Source organism: Rhipicephalus sanguineus, chromosome 5 (genome assembly GCF_013339695.2).
Source record: "Rhipicephalus sanguineus isolate Rsan-2018 chromosome 5, BIME_Rsan_1.4, whole genome shotgun sequence".
Classification (NCBI taxonomy): domain Eukaryota; kingdom Metazoa; phylum Arthropoda; class Arachnida; order Ixodida; family Ixodidae; genus Rhipicephalus; species Rhipicephalus sanguineus.
This window is the reverse complement of record NC_051180.1, coordinates 11,720,105-11,747,377: the sequence shown is the minus strand read 5'-3', so window position 1 is coordinate 11,747,377 and position 27,273 is coordinate 11,720,105. Positions and strand designations below refer to the sequence as shown.

At 47.0% G+C, this 27,273-nt stretch overlaps 1 protein-coding gene across 3 annotated transcripts in view; it reads left to right on the top strand.

Moving 5' to 3' along the window:
• LOC119393209 (pleckstrin homology-like domain family B member 1) overlaps positions 1 to 27,273 on the top strand; it is a 440,721-nt gene that overhangs the window by 70,722 nt on the left and 342,726 nt on the right. For 2 of the 3 annotated variants that reach the window (XM_049416141.1, XM_049416140.1), the window contains exons 2-8: positions 11,393 to 11,549; positions 13,924 to 14,044; positions 15,171 to 15,353; positions 16,787 to 16,831; positions 18,036 to 18,161; positions 19,158 to 19,375; positions 20,800 to 21,036. In XM_049416141.1, the coding sequence (XP_049272098.1) occupies positions 11,442 to 11,549; positions 13,924 to 14,044; positions 15,171 to 15,353; positions 16,787 to 16,831; positions 18,036 to 18,161; positions 19,158 to 19,375; positions 20,800 to 21,036 (1,038 nt within the window). In that variant the 5' untranslated portion in view covers positions 11,393 to 11,441. The remainder of the gene's footprint in view (positions 1 to 11,392; positions 11,550 to 13,923; positions 14,045 to 15,170; positions 15,354 to 16,786; positions 16,832 to 18,035; positions 18,162 to 19,157; positions 19,376 to 20,799; positions 21,037 to 27,273) is intronic. The other variant, XM_037660064.2, reaches the window with a different exon arrangement.

Here is a 27,273-nt window from a genome sequence, read left to right as displayed (position 1 = left end):
ATATATATATATATATTGCAACAGGCGGGTTCTTCTGAAGAGGTTCGGCACGGCGCCTGGCACAAGGGTCACGAATGCAAGACAGCGTCAGCACAGAAACAGACCGGGCGCACAACACACGAATGTCGTCGTCTTCACTCTCGCTGGCACAGAGCTGGCGCCGATGCGCACCGCTACAAAGTACAATATATATATATATATATATATATATATATATTGAAGTGTACGAAGACTGTCTACTTCAATGTCAGGGGCGTAGCCAGAAATTTTTTTTCGGGGGGGGGGGGGGTTCAACCATACTTTATGTATGTTCGTGCGTGCGTTTGTATGTGTGCGTGTATATATACGCAAGCAAAACTGAAATATTTCGGGGGGGGGGTTTGACCCCCAACCCCCCCCCCCCCCCCCCCCTTGGCTACGCCCCTGTTCAATGTGACTCTCATTCTCTGAACAGCTAGTTTATAAAAAGAAAAAGTAGACCAGTTCTATTCACGCGATGACGCTCGAAAAGTGACCTGGGAAACCGCAAGCACGACAGTGGAGAAGTAAACAAGGTCACCATTTTGGTAGCTGGAGGCTGGCTTTGTTTGTCGGAGGAGGCAGGAGGGAAAGAAATACTTTCGAAATAACAAAAAATGAGCGAAAACGGATTCTGCAAAGCGAACTTTACGGCATGTCTGTGGCGGCACGGGCGAAGCCCACCCGTCGCTGTTTGCACAGCCTGTAGCTACGAGATGTATCGATCTCTCGGTGGAGCGACGGCTGTGAGAAAATAATGCCTAACAGCTAAATCATAAAGGGAGACACGCCACGATTACTAATTCATACGCGCGACATGAGAAGGAAAGACTGCAAGAAGAGGAGGGACAGTCGCCGGGCGTTGTTTTACGCACGTGGGTGTGTTTCCGTCTTCAACCAGGCCGCTTCTTCGGGATGCTGAAAACTTCCGCGGTCAAGACGCGAAACAGTTTTCAGAGATGTATAGTCGGATATAAGTTCAGAAGTCCGGGGAGGCCCGGCCAGACTACCGAAGCGCTGCAGCCGATCGCCTCCGCGACTAAAGAAATAGTCCCGCTTATGCACTCGGTAGTATTCTCCGAAGGCGGAGCCACCGGCCGTCCGGCTCATGACGTCAGTCCCGAGTGCGCGCCCACTGGCGCAGGCTTGTGTGCATCCGCCTTTGAGGAGGAAATGCCGCGAACTTTCTAAAGTTGTATCCGACTATTGCAGTGTCTTGCCGCGGATTATTATCTGAACATTCCCGTTGCTTGAAAAAGAAATTTCGCTCCTTTCTTCGTATCCATAGGGCATGCGATCAAGAGGAGAAGGAGAATGTCGTAGGTTGCCAGCGGATCGAGCCTTGCGAGATTTGTAGGCGAATGCCCCTCTCGGTTTCCTCCTTTGAGGTTATGTTGAAAATAGGTCAATTTTTTTTTTTAAACGAAGCGCGGCAGGCTACCGAGAACGCACGCAGCGCGGCGCAACAACGCATATGCCAGTGGCCGTTGAGCTATCCCGTATACGGTGCTGTGCCGGGCCCCCATATCACCACACCGTACCCGATGGATAAGTGTCACTCATCACCAGTCACATGCGAGGTCTGTAACGTTTGAGAACTTGAAAAGTAGTCGCGACACTTCCTTCCTGAATCTCCAGCGGCCACGCGGAAACACCATATCATTCACGCTGTCGTGCGGCTAGCCTGAACGTTGGAGCGCTTCAAAGAAACATTGTCTGCATTTTCGATGGAGGCGAAAATGTTCGAGGCCCGTGTACTTAGATTTAGGTGCACGTTGAAGAACCCCAGGTGGTTGAAATTTCCGGAGCCCTCCACTACGGCGTCTCTCATAATCAAATCGTGGTTCTGGGACGTTCAGCCCCAGATATTATTATTAAAGAAACATTGTCGAATCTTTATGAAGTTCACTGCACTGCACTGCTATCAGAGGCATGCGCGCTATTGATGAAATTCTGTTATCTGGAGCGCACATATCTGTGGGTTCTTGAAGGGACACTAAAGAGCAAAACGATTTTTCTCATAATAGTAAAATACTCTTTCGCGATACCAAAAACACGACGCTTGCTGCGAGAAGACGCTTAGTAAGAGAGAGAGAGAGAGAGAGAGAGAGAGAGAGAGATGAAAAAATGAAGGCCTGGAGGTTAACCAGATATTAGCATCTGGTTTGCTACCCAGCACTTGGGAGGGGAAATATGGGCAAGAAAGGGGGTCTAGGGGGAGAGAGGGAGAGAGAGAGAAAAAAAGAAACGCACATACACACTCGCAGGATAAAAAACAACACACGCAGGAAGGGCGTTCTGGTTACAGTCGTTCAAAAAGGCCAGTCGATCGCAAGAAGCGCAGTAGCGCTTGCTCGGCCTTCTTCTGCGACGTTGCGTGTTGTCGATGGCGTAGAATTCTTTCCTCCGACAAAGGTCGGCCATCCAACTTGTTGAGCGCGTAGCAAAGGGATAGTCGTTGTACAATATACTGTGGGCAACGCAGAAACAATTGGACATAGTAGGCGAGAAAACGCGCAAAAAGAAAATGGGGGTTGCGACGCCACCTTGAAGTTTCCGCATCTTTCGCCGTGACGTCACATGTTTTGACGGCGCCTACTAGATACTCGTAGTTCCTAATAGGTAAAATTGAAGTACATTGTCCTCTGAGGGGGTCATAGACTTAACATGCCAAGGTTGGGGTAATTTTGTTGAGCCAGTGGCGTCAAAATGCGATAAATACACTTTGAAATCCGTGACGTCACGCGGGGAGATTTCGGCGTGAAATTTAAAAATGAAACTTTGAACTTGATTTTCTCCTCTATTAACAAACCTATGATGACGAAATTAACGAGATTAGAGTTCTCAGAGCACAATTTATCGATCTAGGCCGATTCATTGTTTCTCTTTAGTGTCCCTTTAAAGGGCCCCTCACCAGCCTTTGAAAATGCAACAAACGAGAGCAATATAGTCTCTCCTGGCGTTTCTTGTATTTCTGGCGCACTTCGTGACGCAGAACAGTGATTCCCGTGACGTCTATATAGTGCATACTTTCGATTGGTCCATATACGCGAAATATCAGATGTGAATTATCTCCTGCAGTGCAGCCACCCATCCTTGCCTCCAATGACTATCGTGCGCAATTCAACTGATTTCACTTCATTTTCTGTGTTTGCGACTGCGCAAATGGAGTTAACAGCGTGGAGCCGACAAGCGCGAAATCTTGATAGGATGAACGCTTAGTGTTGAACGGTACACGTACTTTTAAGAAATAAGGGGCGAGGGGGAGATATGGTCTGTAGGAAGGGTAGCGAAGGCGGGGACGAAACCACTCCCTCGTCTTTGAACGCTGGGTGGTGAAAGGCCCTTTAAGCAAATGTTTTCGAAAAAATAAACAAGTTGTTAGAAAGCGCTCGTCCTTGTGTTGCTCTTCTCTGTCCCTGTGTTTTCGCGCAAATATTGTCAAGGTCGACTCGCAGTGCTGTACCAATTACCCCTAGTTCGAATCAGCCGTCTCCACCCTATGCCTTTGAATTTTTTAATATCACGGCTGTGCCACGTGTCTATTTTGTGCATTCGCAGTATTCGTGTAGTGCTTGAAATGAAACATGTAATCGAACTAAGTGTTGCCGTCGATTCCGGAAATATTTTGCGGACGCCAAGTAAATCTGATATTGAGAACACCAGCGCGAAGTTTTAGAAAACATCGACAAACAAGGATACACATAACACATGCGCTGATATGCGCCTGTGTTGTGTGTATCCTTGCTGTCCATGTTTTCTAAAATATTGCGCTGGTGTTCTCAAGATCATGTGCAAAACTAGCCCGCCAGTGCCACCCAAGTAAATCTGAAATAGCAGTGACCTTTATTAAATTTCATTCTTCGTTTCTTGTTGGTCCTACACTACAACAACAAGAAACGAAGAATGAAATTTAATAAAGGTCACTGCTATTTCAGATTTACTTGGGTGGCACTGGCGGGCTAGTTTTGCACATGATCTTGAGAACACCAGCGTAAAATTTTAGAAAATATGGACATACAAACGAGGATACACACAGCACACCCCGTCCCAACGTGTGAGTGGCCCACGATCAGGGGCGTAGCCAGGGGGGGGGGGGAGAGGGGTTGGGGGGGGTGGTTCAACCCCTCCCGAAATTTTTCAGTTTTACTTGCGTATATACACGCACACATACAAACGCACGCACGAACATACATAAAGTATGGTTGAACCCCCCCCCCCCCCCCCCCCCCGAAAAAAATTTCTGGCTACGCCCCTGCCCACGATCCTTCCCCTAAAAAACAGGGGTGGATTCCTTCAGGACCTAAATAAAGTTATTATCTATCTATCTATTCGTTTCTCGTTCACTTTAACTTGTTGCGATGTGGCGTAAGTGATTGCTGCTGCGGGGAAGTGAATGGGTTGCTTTTCAGCAGCAGTGTCCGAGCATTTGCCAAACGTCTCCAGCTTAGTTGTGAAAGCGTGGCAGTTTGGGCGACGCAGTGTTGCATGGCGTTATCGTGAAGTATCGCAACTCAGAACTAGTGAAGGAAACGAGGAGATAATCGATAGTGGGGCCACCACCGTCTTCTGTCTCTTTCTTATCTCCTCGTTTCCTTCACTCTTTGAGAGTTGCGTTAATTCGGGAAAACATTAAGTTATCGTTAAAATCTCTTTAGCAATGTCTAACGCGAACTGTCACGAACCCAAATGAAATGCACTGTACCCCCGTAATACTAGCCCTCTATTTTAAGTCCTCGTTGTTTGGCGATGCTGCTTCGAGGCATAAAAAGAAGTTGACGCCGAGAGATTCGTTCTTGTGAACGTCTTTTCACTAGTTGGGGCCGGGCCTAAAGGCGCGGTAAGTTATCAGCTACCGCGAAAGTGACTCGCAGAGAGAAAGATATGAGTCATAGCGCGTAAGGTGGCTGTCATACTCAAGCGGACCTATTTAGTAGATCGCAGCTGTGCCGTGTCACCAGTGAAAGGAGAATGGTTGCGTGCAGCTGAAGTTTTTCTTCCTTTTTCCCCGGCCGGGGGGGGGGGGGGGGGGTGTTTGTCGGTTTGTAGTGTTGACTCAAGGTGGCTTCGGAACTGTGTTCAGGAAATGAATAGCTCCCTTTCTACCATTTGACCCGACAGCCTGTCTCCACTACTTGATATGTTAATTAGTTTAATTACATTAATTACTGCCGTAATTGATGCGTCTAGTCATCTTAAGATGCCTGCCGCTACAGATGAAAAATTCGTGAGCACGGGGTGTCGCTGGAGTCGACGTTTCGACAAGCGGCCGACTTTTCTTCAAGGCTGCAAGGCTGCAGTTGCAGCCTTGAAGAAGACAAGATCGCTTGTCTAAAACTCGGTTCCATCGATACCTCGTGTTCACAAATTTTTCATCTCTTCAAGCTGCCACGTTTCCCTGAACTACAGCCTTTTCTTTTTCTTTTTTGACTGTCGCTACTGAAGTAGTAATTACGAAGGCAGCGATCAAATATAGCATTTTTATTATTTTTGAGGATTTTCGGACACATTTCTCGAATCACCCTTTATATACAGCCGCCTTCTCTGTAATTTCGCTAACTAGACCACAACCGGCTGGCATTCGTTTGGCAACTTTCGCGTGTACTGGCACCACTGTGAATCCTCGTTTGCAAGAGAGAGAGCTAGCAGTCACATCAGTGCAGTGCTCGTTGTAGCGAGTGTCGTCGGCGGCTGATGGAACACTATAGTGATCAGAATTTCTGTGGCTGCCGGACCCATCCGTTGATGTAATCGCTGGTGCACGTGACTTTTCGGCCATCTTTCGCAACTCCTGCGCGGCGGCGGCGCGTGCAGACGCGCTGCGGGGCTCTTGGCCGGCGGCCGTCGATCGTGACCGCTCCGAGAGCAGTTCGCCGCCGTGCGAAGAAGGAGCGGTCGCGCTTTTTGATCACGCCGGCGTCTACTCGCTCTCCTCTGCTTCGCGCTGCTGGTTCCCACATCGCGGAACAGCGTGGTCGTCGTGCGCAAATTAATTACCACCCCCCATCCGTCGATAGTTATGGAAGCCCGCGAACGCTGACTGCAGCCGCAATGGCCTGCGGTGCGCGCCGATTACCTCACGAAGCTTCCGAGCAAAAAAACGCAATAAAACGATGGTCGGCTTTGTTTCTGGGCTGCTGTACGGAAACGTTGGGCAGGTACCGAGACCGTTCGTTTCTTTGCGCGGTAATGGCCTTCGTAGGAAACGCCTCACATCACGTAACGAATATTGCGTACATCTGGAATCGGGCCTAAAGTTACCGTATATTTAGGCGTGTGTTGAGGAGTACGCCGCATGCCCGTTCGTTCGTCTGACCTCTCCTTTCTTATCATTAGGCTAATCACTGTCCAAGCTACATAGGTACAACGGGGGTGTAACATCCGAGCACGGTCTCGGAGCCATAGTTATCCCGGGGAACGGCAGTACGAAAAGGACGCAACACTGATTGATTACGACGTACGTACATTATAGTGCTGCTTCTCTGTTTCGTCGTGCCCCGAGAAAAGAGCTCACGAAACGCGAATTTTTGTCTCTGGTAGCTGTGCGCCGGGCTCGTCCTGTAGTACCGTGGGGTTAGTGAACTGCGAGCTGCAGCCTTCGGCCTGGAAGGTGGCCAAGAATTTCCGGCTGCCGTGCTCGCCACGCTCAGACAGTGTCATATTTCCAGATTCTCTTCGTTTTTTCCACCCTCTTTATTGTGTTTTGCGTGGGTGGAATCTCCGGCATTGTTCGGTAGAACGCCGCACAGCAACAGCCTGTGTTCCAACAGCACGACCTTGTTATGTTCGGTCCCGCTTTAGGCTATATTAGTGGTCGTTGGGGGTGCGATTTTGTTGTAGTATTTCACCTGTCAAAAAAAAAAGTGAGCCTCTTGGAATGAGTATTTATATGGGTAGACAAATATATGCAAGGTCTGCCACACTGAGGTCGCCACATTAAATCACATGCTCTGGGACTGTGACAAAAACCCGCTAGGTGCTAACTCCGGAACCCTTTCGCCGCGGTGGGCCGCTGCCTTTCGCAGCCCCAGCCTCGGCGACCAACTTTGGGCTGTCCAGCAGGCCCGCGAGGCGGCGGTGAGGCAAAGCCTCGACGTCCCCACGTGGGAGACCTAAAGCCCAGTCGGCGAAAGCTCTGCCGGACCATCAATAAAGTTGTTACCAACCAAAATCTTGGAATGGGCTGCTTAAGCTTTTAATCTTGGCTTTTTCCAAAATATAGCGCTGGTAACTTGTGCGTGAGCTGATGTGTGCGGAAATCGGGATATAGGCATTCGGAGAAGTGCAAGCAGCTTCCTTTACTTACACAAGTGCATCTGGCAATTGTTACGGGGCGATTTTACGTTTATTGCTGTGTCCTTTCATCAGTATAACTTACACTTTTATATTTCGTACTGCTTATGTGTTCTGTTACGTAGATTATTCATCGCGCAAATCGCAGTAACATAGAGGGAGTTTATTTTTTTATATTTAATATAGTAACTATTTACGTGATCCAGTGGCCACTTTCTAGGCCGATCACTTTCGGGTTTACGCACTTTTAACCGGCATTTATTGCATGGGTTATAGCGCACAGGACGCCCAGCGCTCGCTCCAATGTGACATTGCGTGTTTGTTACGTCACACGACATTGAAAGTGTCACGGGTAGTGGTCGACGGAAAATACGACCGCTGTAGCTGTTGAGACATCTGTGAATACTTCTGTTTGTATCTATACTGATCGATTCTATGAAATAACGGACACACTTCTACGCTTCTTGGTCCTTCTGCTCCCCTGGTCACTTACTGTGATTGGTGTGTCAGCACCAATGAACTCGCCCTGTTCTTTATCTTATTGCAGTTGAAACCTTTCATAATTATGGTGGGTCCACAGTATAAAATCGTCACATTGGACGAACAAAATATTGAAGAGACAATTAACTTTTTCATACATATACTTGGAAGTTCATTATATTGTGTGCACGGTTGGCCGAAAACGCATCCCTCATTGAATTCACTCCGGAAGGTTTCACCTTTCGTTGTGTAAGCATTCACGCCAAGGACTTAATTCGACTATGCAATCCGCTGCGTGGGTCATACTTTAGGCTGCGAATTTTAGAAGTACTGAAAATTTTTGGACTTGCTTTACGTCCGTACTATCCTCATCGAAATGACTCGAGACATAGCTGCAACTATGCAATTTACTCGTCATTCGATGACCTAGTGGCTGTGTCGTTCGTACGCGTAGAAGAGAGAATGGCGGCGTAAACGTTCTTATATAAAAGAAACATGCAGGCCTGCGTCACTTCCGGATGATGTATGGATAATTCAGAGCGAGCCTTGGAGTCGAAGCTCAAGGTGAAGATACGCACAAACCACAGTTGGGATCCTCTATGCGAAATATATGACGTACGCATACTTAGCAGCGCCCTCGTTTTTGCCTAGTTGTTCCCAGGGTTGTCATCGGAGCGCCGATCCCTCGTCTGAAGGTTCTGTCGTGTGGCCTACAGCCGCAATTGCGTGCGAGCCTCTCCGAGACGGCGTCGTCATGGCAAGCCGGAAGGCAGAGTGACTCTAACCCTCTGCTGGCCGGCGTCCAAAAACACGAGCGGCGGTTGACGCGTTCGTTGAACCTCCATCTCTCTGCTCCGCTCGCGTGTTTCGTTTTGCTCGCTGCCGTCTCTAACCGGGCGAGACTGTCTGCCCCGTGTGGCCCTCTTTATTCTTCCCCTTGTTTATTATTTCGCCATCTATGTGCGTGTGTCGCCTTGCGGGGCGGATCGCTTTGGCCGAATCCTATCTTATTCACGAGAGCAGCCCGTGCCCCATATGACGAGCGCGCGATGACTGGCAGCGGGCGGTGGCCCTGCTCCGTAAACAACGTCCGATTTACGGTCTTCACGGTGAAGCAGCGGTGCAGAAAGAGGATCACTGGGTTGGAATAAAAGCTTACGAAGCGACGAAGACTCGCGGTTTGTGAAGACTGCACGGCGGACGCGTCGCTTTTTATCGGCCCGGTGTACCGGCTGATGTTCTCTTTCTGACTCGTATATACGCCACGGGTAATTTGCTTCTCCTGTGCCTTAGATGACCTGAGAAGACACAGGTAGGCGATTTTGTTTGCTTGTATCTTTATTTTGCTGTCTGTTGATGCCAAGCGAATTTCTTTTTATACATTTTGTCCGTTTCTTCTTCTACATTTAATCCGGAACATTCTTCCTGGGTAACATTTGCAGCGCTAGCATGTACACACGTGGAGATGGGCTAGATGTACCTTCTGTCTGCTGTGCGAACGCATAGCATATGCAGAAGACAGAAAGATACTTTCATGAATAAACAGCCACTCATAGAACTTGCGCATTCAGTTTCATACCGACGCCCGTATTTATGATCTCCTTATGCAAGCTGGGACTGCCGCGAGGATGAAACGATTCTGTGGAAACTTCGCTTCGCTCGTTTTCTTCCAGATGCGCAGCGCCAAAGTTGGCGTTCGCTTCGCGTCGTTGCTCATCCAAAGCCCCTTCGGTAGTTCGGTAGCAGACGGACGCGGGCATGAACACAACCACCTCTGCTTCACGCACTATTTCTGCACAGTTTGTCTCATCGCCACGCTCGACAGAACAGCGTGTGACTTCGGCTGGCGCGTTGAGCGGAATGTTCTGCGGCTCTTTCGGGCCGGCTTTGCATCAACCGCAACTTCCACAACGCTAACAGACATATTGTAGCTCTGAAGCACAATCACAAAAAGAAGAAACACAAGACTACAGGATAGCGCCCGTGCTATCGTCCTGTTTTTCTTCTTTTTGTGATTGTGCTTCAGCGCTGCAATATATCTGTTAGCAAACACCAACTTACCCAGCAACACGTTCTTCCACAACGCTACTTGTTTTAGTGAGGAACCACGCGCTTACAAACCATTCGATTGTCTGGGACCGCCCTTACCAGTCGGCCCAAAAAACTCACGCCGCTGTCAGCGAAATCGTCACGCCGGCGCTTGTTGGCGTTTGGATTAAGTGCCCGCGCGCGCAGACTTTTCGTCGAGGAGCAAGGAGTGCATTGAAGGCAGGAGGGGTGAGCTTGTCGTAAGGACGCTTATTCTCGCCGATCTTCTCTTGTTCTGTAGAAATTTTGAGCCAGAACATTTCGCTTTCTCTCCGCAACTATAACACTGGCACTGCTGTGCCAGCTTCCACTTTCAGAGACACCTTTTTATGCTGTTATTTTCTCTTTTCGGGCTTCCGTTCTTCGTGGCACTGCAACTCGGACAAAAAAAAAAAAAGAAAAAAGAGCAGAGAATTCCCGACTGGCCTCGCAGCTGTGGCGGCTGCTTACTCCTTTCTCGACCAGTTGCGCCGTGGCTTCGTTGCGAGAGGCCGGTCGTTAAAAGTCCGGGGATATCCGCGTGGAAATGAAAACTCGCTGCGCATCCTTCGCGTTTCTTCTTCTTTTTCGTTAATTGTCTTTCTCTCGTTGGGATTGTTCCCGACTGCACGCGCGTGCTTGGGTGGCCTAAACGGCTTCTTCGTTTATTCGTGCTTCATTTCGGCTGAAAATTTTGTATCGTCTCAGTTCTTGTCCCTCCCTGAAGACCATAGGCCGAGGGCGTCGCCATTCGGCCGTGGCCGCCGGTTTCCCGCCGCTCTCTTGATTTGTGTCGCCTCTCCTGCAGGAACGAAGCCTTCTTGGCGCATCTTGGCCGCACTGCCTCTGGCGGCATGGTTGTAGAATACGCATTTGCAACTCGCTCACACCGTATCGTGAGGAGAGGCATACGTAGAACAAAAATGAACGTATTTCATTGCGCGATAAGACGGAAGGCTGATACATTCCTCAGAAGAGCAAAAATGCACTGTAAGAAAAAATTGTTAAATCAAAAGCTTAGAGTGAGCTCTACCTCTAATGACACCGAAGTGTGCGAGTGAGTAGGAGAGAGGGATAGACTACCGACAGACCCCTGAAAAATTCGAAGTACGAAACTATTAACAACGCGCTCGCGCGTACTTATGGTCACTTCATGGCTTCCGTGTTCGCCATAGCGTATATTATTTTGTGTGTAGTATATACACGTGTCACAAGAGAAATGCGCGTCCTTAACTATACGTGGGTGTGGTGTTATTTTTCGCATAAGAAGTCGCGGAAAGTGGCAGTCGCTTTTTCAGGTCATTCTAACGCGACCACACCTCCTGTAGTCCTTCTGGCGTCATGAACTTTACAGCTAGAGAAGTTACATGCTAGAGAAGTTTCTCATTTCTTACGCCATGTGTGCTTCGCTTCTTAGTTTAACCCATTTTAGGTTGTTTTTAGTTGTACTCTAATAGCACTGTTACGTGCTCTTCGATTGTCATCGTACTCCGACTTGTCGATTGACCCTGCCCCAATTCCGTTTTCTTCGCAGATGTCCCTGAGGCTACTATGTTGCTGACGTCATCCGAACTCTTTTGACGATGGCGTCTGTGAGATTGCTCAATTCTTCGGACCTCTACAGCTCACCGATTCACCTTAACGGCAGCTACCACGGCACCGGCTCCAACGAACGCTCGAGAACGCCCAAGGTAGGAGAGTTGCTCTACCGTGCTTTTCTTTTCCACCATGCGAAGCAAATGCGCCAGCGCCGCTTCTTGAGCAATGAAAACGACGCGATCGAGGCACCGCCTGTTACAGTTGTCGGGTCGCTTTTTGCGAGGAAACACGCTGCTAGTTGAGATGCGCATAAAGGCAATGGTGAAGGTCCTCGTTGTATTTTGTAGTTAGCGGCAAACGAAGTGGACGTGCTCGCGCGTGCAAGCTCGCTATAATTATTCCATGCTCTGTAATTCTGCTGCGGTGGAAGGAGAAATGCGAGAGCATCGGGCGCGTTGTCCGACGGTTGCAGGTTCGGTCCTTGCCGGCGGCAAGTACTTTAATTTTTTTTTTCACGTTTGTATCATAATTACTGCAATATACAGTTAAATGACTACAAATGATGTCCCCTGTACCTTCCTTGGCTTCATTGTCTGTCGATTTTTCATTAGGGTTGTGTTAACAGAGAAAAACGAGCCGTTAAATTTTCTTCTTTGGCTGAGCAAGTTGACACAAGTAGCTTTCAACAGAAAAAAAGAAGAGGCGAGTTGCCTCTCTAATAATTGGATGCACACCGGTAGTTTTCTTGGAGTGGTTTCCCTCGAAGCAGTCTTGAGGACAACGAGAAACCAAGTGCGTGTCTCGACAAGCGGACTGTAAGAGAGATGGATGGGGACACGTAACCGAGCGAAACTAGAAGTGTCGGTTAGCGGTCATTACGAAAGTTATAGCGACGCAGACAGGAAGCGATTCTCTCGCTTGCCCGAGTCCGAATTCGCGTGCCGGTCGGCGCCTTGCCCAACGACGTCTGCTGTGTCGCCGCCGCGTCTTGTGTGTACTACTAGTAGCGGCGTTAATGATCCTCCCGAGGGGCCGCGCCGGTCCGCGTCGCTTTTAGGCGTCTGGCTGTGTAGCACTACTGTTGCTGCTGGTGCCTCGTGCGAGAATTTTGCGGCCGTCTGGGGCTTCCACGATGAGCTGCGGTCGACTTCTGCGACGTGCCGTTTCTTTGTTTGCGTTTGCTGCCGCTCTGAGTGCCGAGCTGCGCTGCTCATACATACTTCGAGCCAGGAGCATCGTGGCTTATGTGGGACTACGCTAAATTCGGCGTTTTCACTTCCACTGCTCCGTTTAGTTGGGCACCGCCTCTAATCTTCTCAGTTCTGCACTGCGACATAGGCTCACTCTTGCGCTTAGATGCAGGTTTTGTGTTACAACACAGGCTAGCGTGCATGCGAGAAGTACATGGCGGGAACTTCTCCGGCGGAAGAACCCCGAGAGCGCATACCCGAAATAGTGCATAGTCTTTTATCTCGGCTTGACCTGCTAGGCCAGCAGAATAAGACGCGTAAAAGTGAACGACAAGTGGTGGTGCTAGCTTAAGATGCCCCTAGCAAATTCCTGATGGCGCAGCCACCGTGGGGGCAACCTACGGTTGCAACACAAATTGTGCTGAGCCTCGTTGGTGCTGGTGTTTAAAAAAAAATTGTGCTTGATTCCTCTTTCATAGGAATCGTTCATAACACGAAAGTGAAACGTGTCTTCAAGAAGTAGTTGCGGCTCTGTTGGATGTTAAGAAATACAATTTGCACAGTGTGTATCGCCATTGTTATGAACCCATGTTAACACCGAGTGCCACATTTCCGCCGAGAATTTTGGTCCGGCGCGCTCAGAATCACGAATCCAAGAGGCACAGTTCATAGTGCACGCATCGAACGTGCGAAAGCGTTGTGCTTCCTGCTGGTGTGTCTCGCTGGACCAACGCTGTTAGCAACGCAGTCGTGACTGCGCCGCACCGAGACGTTCCCGCACTGCTTCTCTTCATCGCTCCTAGATGGCGGCGCTATCCCTGTCAAGAGTGGTAAGCAGATATAACGCGTTCGAGCCACGTGACCGTTTGTAGCTTATAGCGCTTAGCGCGTCTGGCTTCCGTGCTCGTAAACATGTCGCATTCGCTGTGTTGTCTTTCGTTCTTTCGCGCCCATTTCCTATACACATAACTGATCGATTGCGGCTAGTGAATTAAATTGAAGCAATCAACTTCGGCTTCTTCCGTTGTGCCCCTGTAGATTCGCCTGCACGGCGGCGGCACTTCGGTGGGAGTCGAAATGCAAAGTCGCCCGTGTAATTAGGTGTAGGTGTACATACTAAAAAAAAAAAAAAAACAAAAAAAACGAGTTTGTCAAATTTATTCTGGATTCCCCCACGACAATGTGCTTCATAATCATATCGTGGTTTCGGCATGCAATGCCTCTGAATATACGCAATTAATTTCGGCTTTGCTTTATCACTCAACTGTGGCGTACTTCACGAAAGCCGTGGTATCCTCTCAAAGGCTAATGCATAAGGTGCGTACGCTTGTCGCAGAATGGCCTGGAGGTGATCGAGACGAGCCACTCTGTCCGGCTGCAGCAGGAGAAGCCGCACCTGGTGAGCCTTGGCGGGGGAAGGCTCAGCACGTCCGTCACCATACACCCGCTGCCCGAAGGTTTGTGTATGCCTTCCACTGCTTACGCCACAGGTGCCGCGTCGCTATGGAAACGCTCGGCGAAGTGTTCTCGGTTGATCCTCCTTTCGATGACTCACGCCAGGCCGCGACCTTGACTCCTGTTTCCTGTACCGAAGACTCACGCCCATCAGCAGAGCTGTCGAAGAGTTCTTAAAACACTGGCGAGCAAGGAAATGGCTTACATCCGTCGAACGTTTATTCGGCGAATATACCAGATACCTCTATGTAATTTGGACACCTGATTACATTGTCTAAAAAAAAAAAGAATTTCGCTTATTTCAGAAAAAAAATTAAGTGGTTTGTAAATGGTGGTCATTGAGCTTTTACATTGCTTTATAAATTTCTTGTGAAATGTAATAAACGATTCTTTGCTCTCATTTATTTTCAGCCATTAGAGACAACGAAAAGGCAAGAAGTGAGACCGAGTGAGATATGGTTGGAAGGAGGACTGAGGTATCGCAGTGAAAATTGAAAATGATCTAGTCATTCTTTGTTGTGCCAGTGCTTGAGGCAGGTGACACTTATTGAGCTGTAAATAACTTGTAAAACGTTCTTGAACAGCCGAGCTTATCCTTGGGTAGGCGACTGCATTTGAAATTCGTGACTCAGTGTTTAAAGCGGGCTTCGTTGCATTACGGGTCTTAGTGCAGAGAAGCATGATTTACAGGTGTGGTACGCGCGGCAAAAATTTCCAGATAAAAAAGATGAGAAAAGAAAAGAAAGCAGGCCCACTGGCCTAACTTCCAAAGTCACCGTCCCATTTCCACCGAAGCTGTCTGTTCAACTAGACGATGGAAATTTCTTCAATTAGTAGCAGGCTCCTTTTGCACCTATTCACTTTCGCCACGCCAGTGCCACTCCTTACAGTTTTTCCATGTCGACACCACCTGTACTATCGTCATAATATCATAATATAACCGATATCATATACTCCTTCGTTAAATATATATTTTCATTATTGTTTCAGATTTATTTTATGACCACAATAATCTCGCAATGCTCCTTCCTCGTGTAATACCCACTATGGGCCTTAGCGGTTCAAGTGATGACAGGCATCACAACGTGACAGTGAGGGTGACACTGGGGACCATTTTTTGTTTTTTAGGAAAGACAAGAATAGGAAGGAATGATGCTGCCATGCCACAGGACATTGTGGTCCAGGGTCCAGCTGTTGAGGCTGAACACTGTTACATCCAGAACGAGTCTGGGAAGGTTACCCTGCATCCCCTGGGGAACATGATATCCATTGATGGAATGGCCGTTACTGAGCCATCGAGGCTACATCAGGGTACGTTTCTTTTGCTCTGCACATGCCATGTTTTCTTTCATGATTATTACTGCTTATCGCATTTAAACGAAACGTCTCAGTTGCGTGGGCGTGATGTCCAATCTTTTTTATTAGAATAGTAACCAGTGTACTAAGTTGACACCTCTTTTAAGGAATGCATAATTTAATATAAAGGCGTTTTTTTAAAGAAAGGCCTTTTTTGTAAAAAAATCCAATCTACAACCAGTGCTGTGGTTCTACTTACGCCTTATTCTTATGTCCGTCATGCAATGCGTGGGTAAAATATGGCCTGCACACTTGCTTTCTAATAATATTTTTTGTTCTATAACAATCTGTGAAGCTACTTCTGTAACAATTAGCTAATGCGTGTACCCAGTGGTCCTAGTTATCTACTCTGCAAGACAGCAACAGCTAGCTTTGGCAAGGGGTTCTAGAAGGGGCAAAGAAAAAGAAAGCTTCAGTCTAAAATAAAATAGAATGTAAGAAAGGGTACTTACTAATTTGAAAAGAGGAACTGCCAGTCTGTCATTGCATAAAACTTTCTGATCATAGCTTTATTATTATTCAACAGCGGTTTCTGAGGCTTCAGCTTTCTTTAGGTCAAAAACTTTCCATAACTGTTGCATATGTCTGTAACAGCCTCTGTCTTTTAGTAGAATAGCCTTAATACTGCATCTTGAGCTATCTTTCTAAACACATATATTAAGTTTCAACACTCAGTGCTGTTTGAAAAAAAGAAAAAGACTCAAAGGCTGTCATTCCTTGTGCTTTTGTCATGGCAATTTATGTAAAAAACATGACCCTGAAAGAATTTGAAGCTTTCTGAACAAATGAGAAGTATCCTTGTACTTTCTTGGCCTCTCACTGTACCTTTCTGGTAGTTTCATCTATGAACTGTACTCTTGGAGAAACACAGCCTTTAATATATGTTAATATCACTCTCAGTCTGAATTGCATTTCCTTTCTTTTATATAAACAACAAAACAAAAGCTAATGTACAGGCTAAGGGGATTTGCCTTATTGTGGTAAGACATAGACATCAGTATATTTGGCTCTTCTAGTGGTGGCAGTTGATACCCATCACATTATTTAACTTGTGAGCCATAGATTTACAGCAATGAGTGACCCATTATGGCTTAACAAATCATTCTACATTGCTAGTTTATTAATGTTTTTTTTTATGTTAATATCATTTCTGAACTTCTTATATAGGCTGAGGTGAAATTTTTTATTCATTGCACTTGTCCTTTTATTAAACAATGGCTACACATCTTGTTTATTAAACGTCTAGAAATATTGCATCTAGGCAGTCATGAGATATTTTATGGTAACCTGATCTGGCTGTACCTACTTCTGGGCTTTGTGAATTTTACACATGTGCTGGACTTTATTCGTATGCTTTATGAGAGAGCAGTATTCTAAAGTTACAAAAGTTGTTCCATGTTTCTGTTCCACGTCTCCGAATGAGGAAGACAACTGTGAGTATTGAGTGCAATCGCTTGCTGCAACCAAACCCTTGTAGTCTGCAAGCATTGCTTTCTTTCTTTATATGTATTTTTATTGCACCACTGTTTGGCTTTTCTTTATGCTTTCCCTTCAGTTTGCATATGATGAGCCTAATGAAGTGTTCTATACTGTTGCACTTCTGCTTATTTTCACTTAACATTTTGTGTGCACGTCCTTGTTCATACGTAGGTTTTCTTTTTGACGTAGACATTACAATGTTTCTGTATGCATTGCGCTTTTCTGATGCTATGGTGTTCCAATGTATGGTGGATTGCAACTTCATCAAACTGTCCTTTGTGGCAGTGCTTTAGGATTACTCCATGTGACATTACCACAATTGCATTTTAATGTGTTTTAATATCCTTACCAATAAGTAACCTCAGCATCTCAATATATATGAAAAAATGGCTATACTATGTTGTATTGGACAAAGTTCTTATGAGGCCTGCAGGGCTTGCGCTACACTCTGTTCTTGCACTACGTCAAACCAAGGAGTGTGATGTGAGTGGTGCAGGCTAAGTCGTCTGACTGAGAGCAAAAGTAATGTAGTTAAGATTGTGCAGCCTAATCAATGATCACTATTATACATTGTTATTTGCAAGGCTGCCTCATAGAAGAAATGAGTGCAGGTAGTGTCAACACTGATAGGTTTCTTTTGGGACTTAAAACTTTGTTGCAAGTTGGATCTCTTTACAGCGCTACTAATAAGCAGGAAGTTTGCTTTTGTGGTAGCAGAAGGCAGAATTATGCTTGCAAGTCTTGAGCCGTCCTCTGACATTCATTGAACCTACTCATCATATGAGCTGGAACAATGTGCTGCACCTTTGTAAGATCGGTCGTGCTTCATTGTGTCAGATGGCTATTAGTGTTCTTCGGAGAAGTTCACCATATCAGCTCCTTTTGGATTTTGTGGAACTCAAAGATGGTTTTGCATGAAAAGTGGGCAGTTATAATCAGCTTGCTAAACTTTATCCTGTACAGAAAAGTTATGAGACAGGCTAATTTGACTAATGGCCGTTTTTATCTGCATGTGTTTGTAGCTGTAATGTTTTGAGCTGCTATTGTGTTCAGCTGTGTAGAACAAGATTATATTGTGACTGGCATTGTAAATGTATTGCAGAACCATTGGTATTTGCATTAATGGTTATTTTGGTTGTGTGTTGATCCACTTTGCAGGCTGCATGATTTGCATCGGAAGGTCAAACTTTTTTCGCTTCAACAATCCTGAAGAAGCCGAGAATCTGAAGAAAGACACTCTCCCAAATGCGAGGCTACCACCCATATCTAATAGCTTTCGTCCAGGTTGGTAGTTCCTATGTTATATTAAATTATTCGTGTAGTGGTTCTTAAATATGCACATTTGCCTTCCAATTATTAGGCACAAAGCCTAATGCTTTAAGCAATGCTTTTACTATTGTGTGACCTGAACATTTACTCGAACAACTTTGAAAGTAGCAGTTGCACAAATGACCGCTCTGAACGGTGTGGTGACGCAAGTAGTACACTGTAGATACTGGACTCACTTTAGCTGTGCGGCTTAAGTTTGTGGACCATGCTCACTGTCCTCATTGTCATCAAGTTACTTTTCCTTCTAGGCATAAGTCTGCCCAATAATGTGTTTTGATATTTTAGTTTTATGGGAGAACTGGGTTAGTCAAAATGTGTTGTAGATATAAAAAAAATATTTTACACAAAACAGAGAAAGAAGAATTGACAGGATGAGCACTGACGGGACAGGACAACCTATTCATATTTCTTCTAGTGCATTGTTTTCTCTTGTGTTTCGGCCTTGTCACTGAATTGTTACAGAGACCTTGCAACATTACTGTCTTGCTGGAATGTTGTGCATATGCACATGAAAAGATATTTAGTACAATGTTGAGCAGGTTTTAGTAGTTATAAAATGTGTACTGCCCAATATGCCTCGGTTGGCAAACCTGTGTGTTGAGGGGCAATGTGGCTCCAAGTCTAATCGAGGATTAGATAAATAAGTTATATATTTACCCCAGCATGATTTTGTATGAACCTGGAGTGATTTCATAAAAATTTGGGACAAATCCACAATATCTGGCGCAGTTGACAAACCTGGAATCGTAACTAGCATGTGTTTCTGAGAAAGCCAGTGGGCATATTCACCAACATAACAGTAAGGTATGCTCGATTTGGGCTGGTCAATCCACGTTTGTACACGAATTTTGAAATGGTAGTCAAAATTCAGACGTATGTTTGAACTAATCGAGGAAACATTATTATTGCAATGTGCAAGTAATTAACTGCTGTGGCTTTTTCCTTTTGCAGTAACGGAACCCCCTGGCCGTTTTATGAACAATCCTGGTGGGCCTTCCCCAGCTTCCTTCGACATAGACAACAGCGTTGATTTTGTCGAGAAGGTTTCAAAATTTGAATTTCTTGCCCACAACCGTTCGCCGCCAGTTGCCTCGTCCGAGAGTCCTCGCTGGTTTGTTCGGGATGGGATCAGGGTGTCACCATCGCCTCCTTCGCGAGTTTGCGAGCAGGTTTGTTTTAGTGTTGGTTGCTTCTCTTAGTTAATCATCTGATGCGAAAAATCACACTTCCTTCCAGGGGCCATATTTATTAATCGTGGATGGCACAGTGAACTTTGATCACACTTTTAGGATGACGGGCATTGTAGCTTTTTTTGACTGCCCTGTAATGATCGGCTGAACCTATAGATGATAGGTTATTATCTATAGACTGATCTGTGGCATGAAAAGGCAGGGAGAAGCATATAGCGCACTGAGCAGTGCTGCCAGATTTCTCGGAGTGGCTTAGTCGAAAAATAGAATTACTTAGTTCCAAATATAGTGCGATGTGTAATCAACCATCAATTATTGCCGAGGGAGCTACATTCATTGATTGAGAAAGATAAAATGCATTAATTTAGTTTCTACAAATTGTGCCTGCACCCAAGACAGCACAATTTGCCAGACATACCAGGGATTGTTTTTTAATGTGCACAAAGCATTAAGAGCTTACAATGTTTCTTGCTTTTGGTGTGTTGTGCTTTCGCTCTAGAGAGAGGCAGCATTGGTATTGTAGATTTTTGTTGGGTGTATAGTACAGTTTATTCCTAATATTAAGCTTCTGCTTTTACTCCTTTTTGCATTTCGTTGTAGGGTGCTTGCATCAGGCTGGATAACAGGGTAGAAAAACTTGAAGAAAAAATTGTGACATTCTAAGAGAATGCTGTAAGCTTCGCATTTGCTTTTTGTTAAAATTTTAATGATCATGGAGCTTGTAAAAAACTGAAGATGTTAAATTGTTGAATGCATGGTGAGTATTATTGTTTGGTTGCTCAAGTTGGCTATAAGTGGGTCTATTTGATGACTGGCCTTATTCTTGGAAATTCGCGCTTTTTATCGTACGAGGACAGACTGAGTACACAAACACAGAGCGCTGACTAACAACTGTTTTATTTCAATACATTTTCCTCCCATATATACCCAAAGGAAAGCATCGCAAAAACCCGAAGCAAGATAAAATATTCAAATGGGCATGCGCATGACAAGAGTAATTTGTTCCTATGAAGTGGATTTCTTTTGAAGAAAGATTAATGGATGGTGCGCTGGTACATTCGTCGGCATGTGCCTGTGTCATCATATAAGATTCGGTTATAACTCGTTCCATTTTATCGTGAACCTGCAACAAGGTTGTGGTTTTCTCGATTGTGGCTTTCTTGAAATAAAACAGTTGTTAGTCTGCGCTCTGTGTTTGTGTGTACTCAGTCCGTTCTCGTACGATAAAAAGTGCGAATTTCCAAGATGCAACACCAACTAGCCCCTGTAGCTGCTCTTATTGGCCTTATTCCACGTTTCATTCGATACATATCGGTAGAATTGATTTCTGTGCCTCTTTATTTGTTATGGGTAGCCATTGTTGGCTAATATTTGCGTAATTGAACCAACATACGGCTTTGCAGTCACCTTCCCTACGGGGCCCTTCGAGCAAGCCAGCTCCTCGCTTCACCCCAACACCTCCGTTATCCTCATCACCAAAGTCACCAAAGTCGCCACGGGTGAGCGCGTTGTCTGGCCGGGCGAGCCCCTTGGTGGCCGGTGGCCGCTGCACCCCCACGTCTCCACGCCTGGGCCACCGAGTGGCCAGCCACGAGGACATACGAGCCTGCGAGGTGGAGTTGGCTCAACAGCACCGCAGGGTAAATAGCACTGATGTGCAGCAGCAATACTTAGGCACGGTGCAAAACTATGCTTTTTCATTTAGCCATTCAGTGGTATCCCACTGTGACTTCGTGTGAAAAACACAGGACAAGAGATGAAGGGGGCTAATGGGTGTGTGCTTTCAACTAAAGTTTGTTAATCAAAGCACATTTGTTGTGCAGGAAAGATGGAAAAGTTAACTGTGTGCATGTGGGCAAAACTGCAAACATATGGCAAGCAAGAATGAAAAATTTTGAACAGTCTCTCTAGTCAAAGCATGACCTTTGCCATCCAAGATTTACAAAGGCCTTGAACCACACTTTTTTGAAGTCTCCCAAACACATTGCAATGAGTAATGTGCCTCTTGGAGGTACGTTACAATTTTTGAGAATGACCAAGTACGAATGATGATCCCACAAGCTCTATGTTCCCTTTTCTGGTCTGCCTTCAGTGGAAGCATCGTACGACGTTAACTTTGTAGTGAAGTCAAACAGTTTGTCAAAGCCTGAAAGAAGTGAAATGGGGGAACCGAATAACATTACCTAGGTTATACGAGAGATGTGCCAGCATCTGCATAAATGTTATGAACTTCTCTGCATGTTAGGAACTTAAAGGCAGCAATACAGGACATTCATGATTTAATTGTTATATTTATAGTGCAGCAAACTATTCATACTGTTTTGGATGTCATAGCAAGAAGTGCCTACTTGGGATGCTGCTCTGCATCCTTGGAAAACCTTTGACAGGGATCTTATATCCTTGAATTTTGGCCTTCAAAAAAATCTGTATGAATCCTACAATCAGCTATACCAGTATGCAACATGACAGACAGAGCACGGATGTACCTGTAAAGCTGTTTATATGGTGCAGTCTTTTCATATTACCTATGTGCTTGATGTGTGCAGTTATCTCCATTGCTTCGATTGTGCTGTATGCGAGTGAATGTATCTATATTAAGGAACCCTCACCAGCCTCACTTGCTGCTGTCAGGCTAATGTATTGCATTGATTATGCAATGGCAGTCATATTTGTAAACCATTTCTTCGATGTATGATGCGAAAATAGCTGAAACATAGAACAAAACCTCGCACTTTCTTTTCAGAAGAGCAACTCCCTTGTACAGCCAAGATTATATCATGTGTGTGACACTTATGTGCAACATGCATTCCACTTGCAACATACAAATATCTGCAGCTACACCATATCTGTGTGTTATATTATTTGGTTAAGAATAGGTTGCACAATGCTCCGCAGGGCAAAAGAGTGTAGTAGTAGTAGTGGTAGTGGTAGTAGTATATTTTGCACTTGCTATTGCATGTCGACGAACGAGCAAGTTGTAACTTTAAGGTCTTGAAGGGACGAACGCTGCTTGTCTGTCTTTTTAGTGCTGTTTTCTTTGATCGATTCATACCAACAAGCTTCTGTTCAAATACTTAAAGGGATTTTGCATGGGTCGACTTATTTAGTAGAGGAGCTTCCTGTGAACAATAATGGTAAATTTCAAATGCTCTGCAGAAAAACGTGAAAAATTTGTCGACACGAGGTGTCACTGGAGCCGACATTTCAAGAAGTGGGCTTGTCTTCTTCAAGGTTGACAAGTCCACTCGTGGAAACGTCTGCTCCAGCAATACCCCGTGTTGACGAATCTTTCATCTCTTCAAGCTTCCATGCTCCCCCGAACTTCTGCAAAAAACATGTCACTTATAAGTGGATATTCATGACTTAACATTCCTGCCTATTGTGCATCTTTGCTTGTTTGCACCTCCCTTTCCCCAGCTTGTTTAAGATAAGTAGGCGTTCTTTGGGCAGAAAATTGCACTGCTTCCTGTATAACCTCAATTACAGTGCTTTCACCGCAATACCACAACCAATAAGCACAACTGCTTATTTTTCACAAAAATTCTTGAATGTTCAGGTATTTGTTTGCTTGTCAAAAACGAAAATGTAAAGAGAAAAAATTTATATGGTACTTGCTAACACTACATATCTCACGCTTTTGGCTGAGAGAATGACAACTATTTTGCAGCTGCGTCGCTGCAACCAAATCGAACGCATCTAAATAATTTGCTCAATCACTAAACTGTTTTAGGACGCTTCTGTTTTTCCTATTAGTATCTTGTCATGAGTAAAGGGGCACGCGGCGCGCGCCGGACAGCGCAAGGCGTCGATGGTGTGCGGGGAATGGAAAAATACCCGATGGTGTGCACCCCCGCCACGTCGACGCAAGCCATTGGCCGAAGGAAGGCGCGTGCCACGCGACCCGAACTGAGGTGCGGAACCCGAGAGGATCAAGCAGTGATTGTTCGTTGGAGTCGTCAAGGAGCAAGGTGTTGCAAGCCAGCGTCGCACCCGCGACGAGTGCGGTAGGGCTCCGTTCTGGGGGCAGCAGCAAGAGAGGCTCGGGAAGGTGGCCGTCGACCTTGGTGTCATCCAAGTGAGGCTCCCCGGGCTTGCAGCAGCCCCGTCACAGCAGTTCGCAGGGCACCTACGGCACTCCCACAGCGCGGCAAGACGACAGCGACCCACGACAATCACGGAGAGCCACGTCGGCAGTTTGACCCAGTGGCACCAAGAGGATAGGCCGAGGGTTAGGCCTAACCGGACGAGACGACGTTCTCGAACGAAGACCGACGGGTCAGCGACGAGGACGACCAGCGAGGCGGCAGCTTCGACGACGGCGACTCCCAGACGTCGAAGAGTAGCATCGACGGGACTCAGCGTCGACTTTGGCGCGGAAGCGAGGCGACGGACTCACGCGAAGTAAGACCGTTCCATTTGCATCGCTAGACCAAGACGCCATAGTTGCCAGACTTTCGGGCCACTCAGGCCGAGCCTAGTTAGAAGTGCTTGTCGTATTCAGTTGTAACGCTTGGCGTTTTCGAATATGTTGCTTCTGTTTGCAAATTTGTAGTGTGTTAACTTTTTGTTTGCAGCGTTGTGTTTTATAAAGTGTGTTTGTCGTGACGCCACGGTCTCCCGCCCCGCTCTCTCTCCCAACTCCATCACACATTGCAAGCGCTCCCGAGATACGTGACATAATAAGTGGCGAGCCTGTGCCAGGATTTTTCCAGCGTTTGGCCCAGTCACGTACCGTCGGGGGTTGCAAGGATGGATTGGGAGAAATTGGCGGCCGTGGCCAGAGACTGCGAAATGAATAAGGAGGAGACGATGAGGTTTTTCGAGAACGCTCAGAAAGAGCGCGAAAGAGAGTACGAGCGTGAGAAGGAACGCGCGCAGAAAGAACAGGAACGCGAGAAGGAGCGTGCGCGTGAGGCGCGGGAGCAGCATGAGCGCGAGATGCAGATTCTCGAGCTCAAGTTGAAGTTAGCCGAAATAAATGTCGCTCCGCGCAACGACGCTAGTCGCGCGAGTACCCCGACGACGGCGTTGGCCAACTCGTCTACTCCCACGCCGAGACAAATTTGCCCAAGAAAGCTAATGGCACCCTTCGATGAGCGAAGGGACGACCTCGATGCCTATTTGCATCGGTTTGAGAGAATCGCCGTAGGGCAAGGCTGGGAGAGAAGCGAGTGGGCAAATGCCTTGAGTCTGTGTCTCGTGGGAGAGGCCTTGAGTGTGTTTGGTCGCATGCCAGCCCAAGAGTCTCTAGACTATGACATAGTAAAGAAGACTTTATTGGAGAGGTTTCGGCTAACTGCCGAAGGTTTCCGGGAGAAGTTCCGAACATGTAAGCCCGAGAATTCAGAAACGGGCAAGCAGTTCGCATGTCGCCTATCCAACTACTTCGATCGTTGGATAGAATTGTCCGAGACGGAAAAAACGTACGAAGGGGTGCGCGACAGGATGGTTGGCGAACAGTTCCTAAACCGGTGCAGCAGTCAATTGGCGGTATTTTTGAAAGAAAGGAACTTGCACACGGTGGAGGAGATGGCCAAGCAGGCTGATCAGTTCATGGAGGCACAAGGGATAAGAAATTTGGAAAAAGGCGACAAGGACAACAGTAAGGAAGAAGAGACCAACAGTGAGGCCCCAAGGGGTAAACAAAGGGCACAGCAGCGGTGTTTCTTGTGCGACAGAATTGGGCACATAGCTATGAACTGCCGCACAAGCACTAGTCGACAAGAATCCCACGGGATATGCCAATTGTGCCAGAAAAGGGGGCACAAAGCGAACGAGTGCAGGAATAGACCGTTAGAGCATACTGCATGTGCAGTAAGGTCAGAAGAGAAGGAAGAGGTAGTCGGTGCTGTGATAGATAGGTCGGAAGGGGTTAATATGCCAGTGGTGGAAGGTAAAGTAAACGGCAAACGGGTAACGGTATTGAGGGATTCAGGAGCAGATACAGTGTTAGTGAGGAGAAGCCTGGTGAATGAACGAGATTTCACGGGGAGAGTAGGAACAGTGGTTTTTGCAGATGGGTCCAAGGTGAGACTACCAGAGGCCAAGATACGGCTGGATACCCCTTACTTCGTAGGAGAAATTATGGCAAAGTGTATGGAGGATCCAATTTATGACGTGATCTTAGGAAATAGGCCAGGGGTACGAAGGGTGGACGACCCAGCGCAGCCAGGTGGCTATGTCAGGCCAAGAAAACAGTACAGGAGAAAAGAGAAGGCAAACAAAAGCCCTGAAAGCTCAGAGGCTAGAGCGGAAAATGTGGGTGGCGAAGGACAACGCGAGAGTAGATCGAGAATTTTGGAGCAGGTAGGGGTAACCTCAGAGGAGTTCTCGAAAGAACAAAGGGGTGACAGAACCCTGAGGCACGCGAGAGATAGGGTTGGCCGTAAACGTACAAGAGAAGGGTTTAGAGACGGAGTGTTTTACGAAGCGATCAATGATTTGATTTTCCGGAGGTTCTGGAAAAGCGGAACACCCGTCACACAATTGATGGTGCCCACATGTTATAGGCAGGCAACCTTAGAATATTGCTACGCGAGTGGGTTCAGAGATGCCAAGAACCTGCGAAGAGAAGTGACGAGAGAGGCATTTTGGCCAGGGATATATCGAGATGTGAAGCAATTTGTGAAAAGTCGCCAATGAAGCTATTGGTTGTGTCAGTGTGAAGTGTGGTACCTTGATACGGATTATAGTGTTTTGGACAATGAACATGTGGTGGGTAGGACCAAGGATAGTGGTGTTGTGAAGTGCAGACAAATTGTGAGTGAAAGCGTGTGACGATGTGGTGAAGGGAAGGTGAGCCTAAGCCAAGCAAGGAAAAAGCACGCATCACAAGCTACGGGACACCACCAGAAGAGCAGAGGGCCGTAACCCCAAGGAGGAGGATGAAAGCAGTTTTTTACGAAAAAACTCTTCAAAAGGGGGCCCAATGTCATGAGTAAAGGGGCACGCGGCGCGCGCCGGACAGCGCAAGGCGTCGATGGTGTGCGGGGAATGGAAAAATACCCGATGGTGTGCGCCCCCGCCACGTCGACGCAAGCCATTGGCCGAAGGAAGGCGCGTGCCACGCGACCCGAACTGAGGTGCGGAACCCGAGAGGATCAAGCAGTCATTGTTCGTTGGAGTCGTCAAGGAGCAAGGTGTTGCAAGCCAGCGTCGCACCCGCGACGAGTGCAGTAGGGCTCCGTTCTGGGGGCAGCAGCAAGAGAGGCTCGGGAAGGTGGCCGTCGACCTTGGTGTCATCCAAGTGAGGCTCCCCGGGCTTGCAGCAGCCCCGTCACAGCAGTTCGCAGGGCACCTTCGGCACTCCCACAGCGCGGCAAGACGACAGCGACCCACGACAATCACGGAGAGCCACGTCGGCAGTTTGACCCGGTGGCACCAAGAGGATAGGCCGAGGGTTAGGCCTAACCGGACGAGACGACGTTCTCGAAGGAAGACCGACGGGTCAGCGACGAGGACGACTAGCGAGGCGGCAGCTTCGACGACGGCGACTCCCAGACGTCGAGGAGTAGCATCGACGGGTCTCAGCGTCGACTTTGGCGCGGAAGCGAGGCGACGGACTCACGCGAAGTAAGAACGTTCCATTCGCATCGCTAGACTAAGGCGCCATAGTTGCCAGACTTTCGGGCCACTCAGGCCGAGCCTAGTTAGAAGTGGTTGTTATAGTCAGTTGTCTAATTAGTGTCCCTCTTTTCCAAAACTTACGGAAAATTAACTCCTTGACTGATTCGTAGGACACTCCGTCTCTAAACCCTTCTCTTGTACGTTTACGGCCAACCCTATCTCTCGCGTGCCTCAGGGTTCTGTCACCCCTTTGTTCTTTCGAGAACTCCTCTGAGGTTACCCCTACCTGCTCCAAAATTCTCGATCTACTC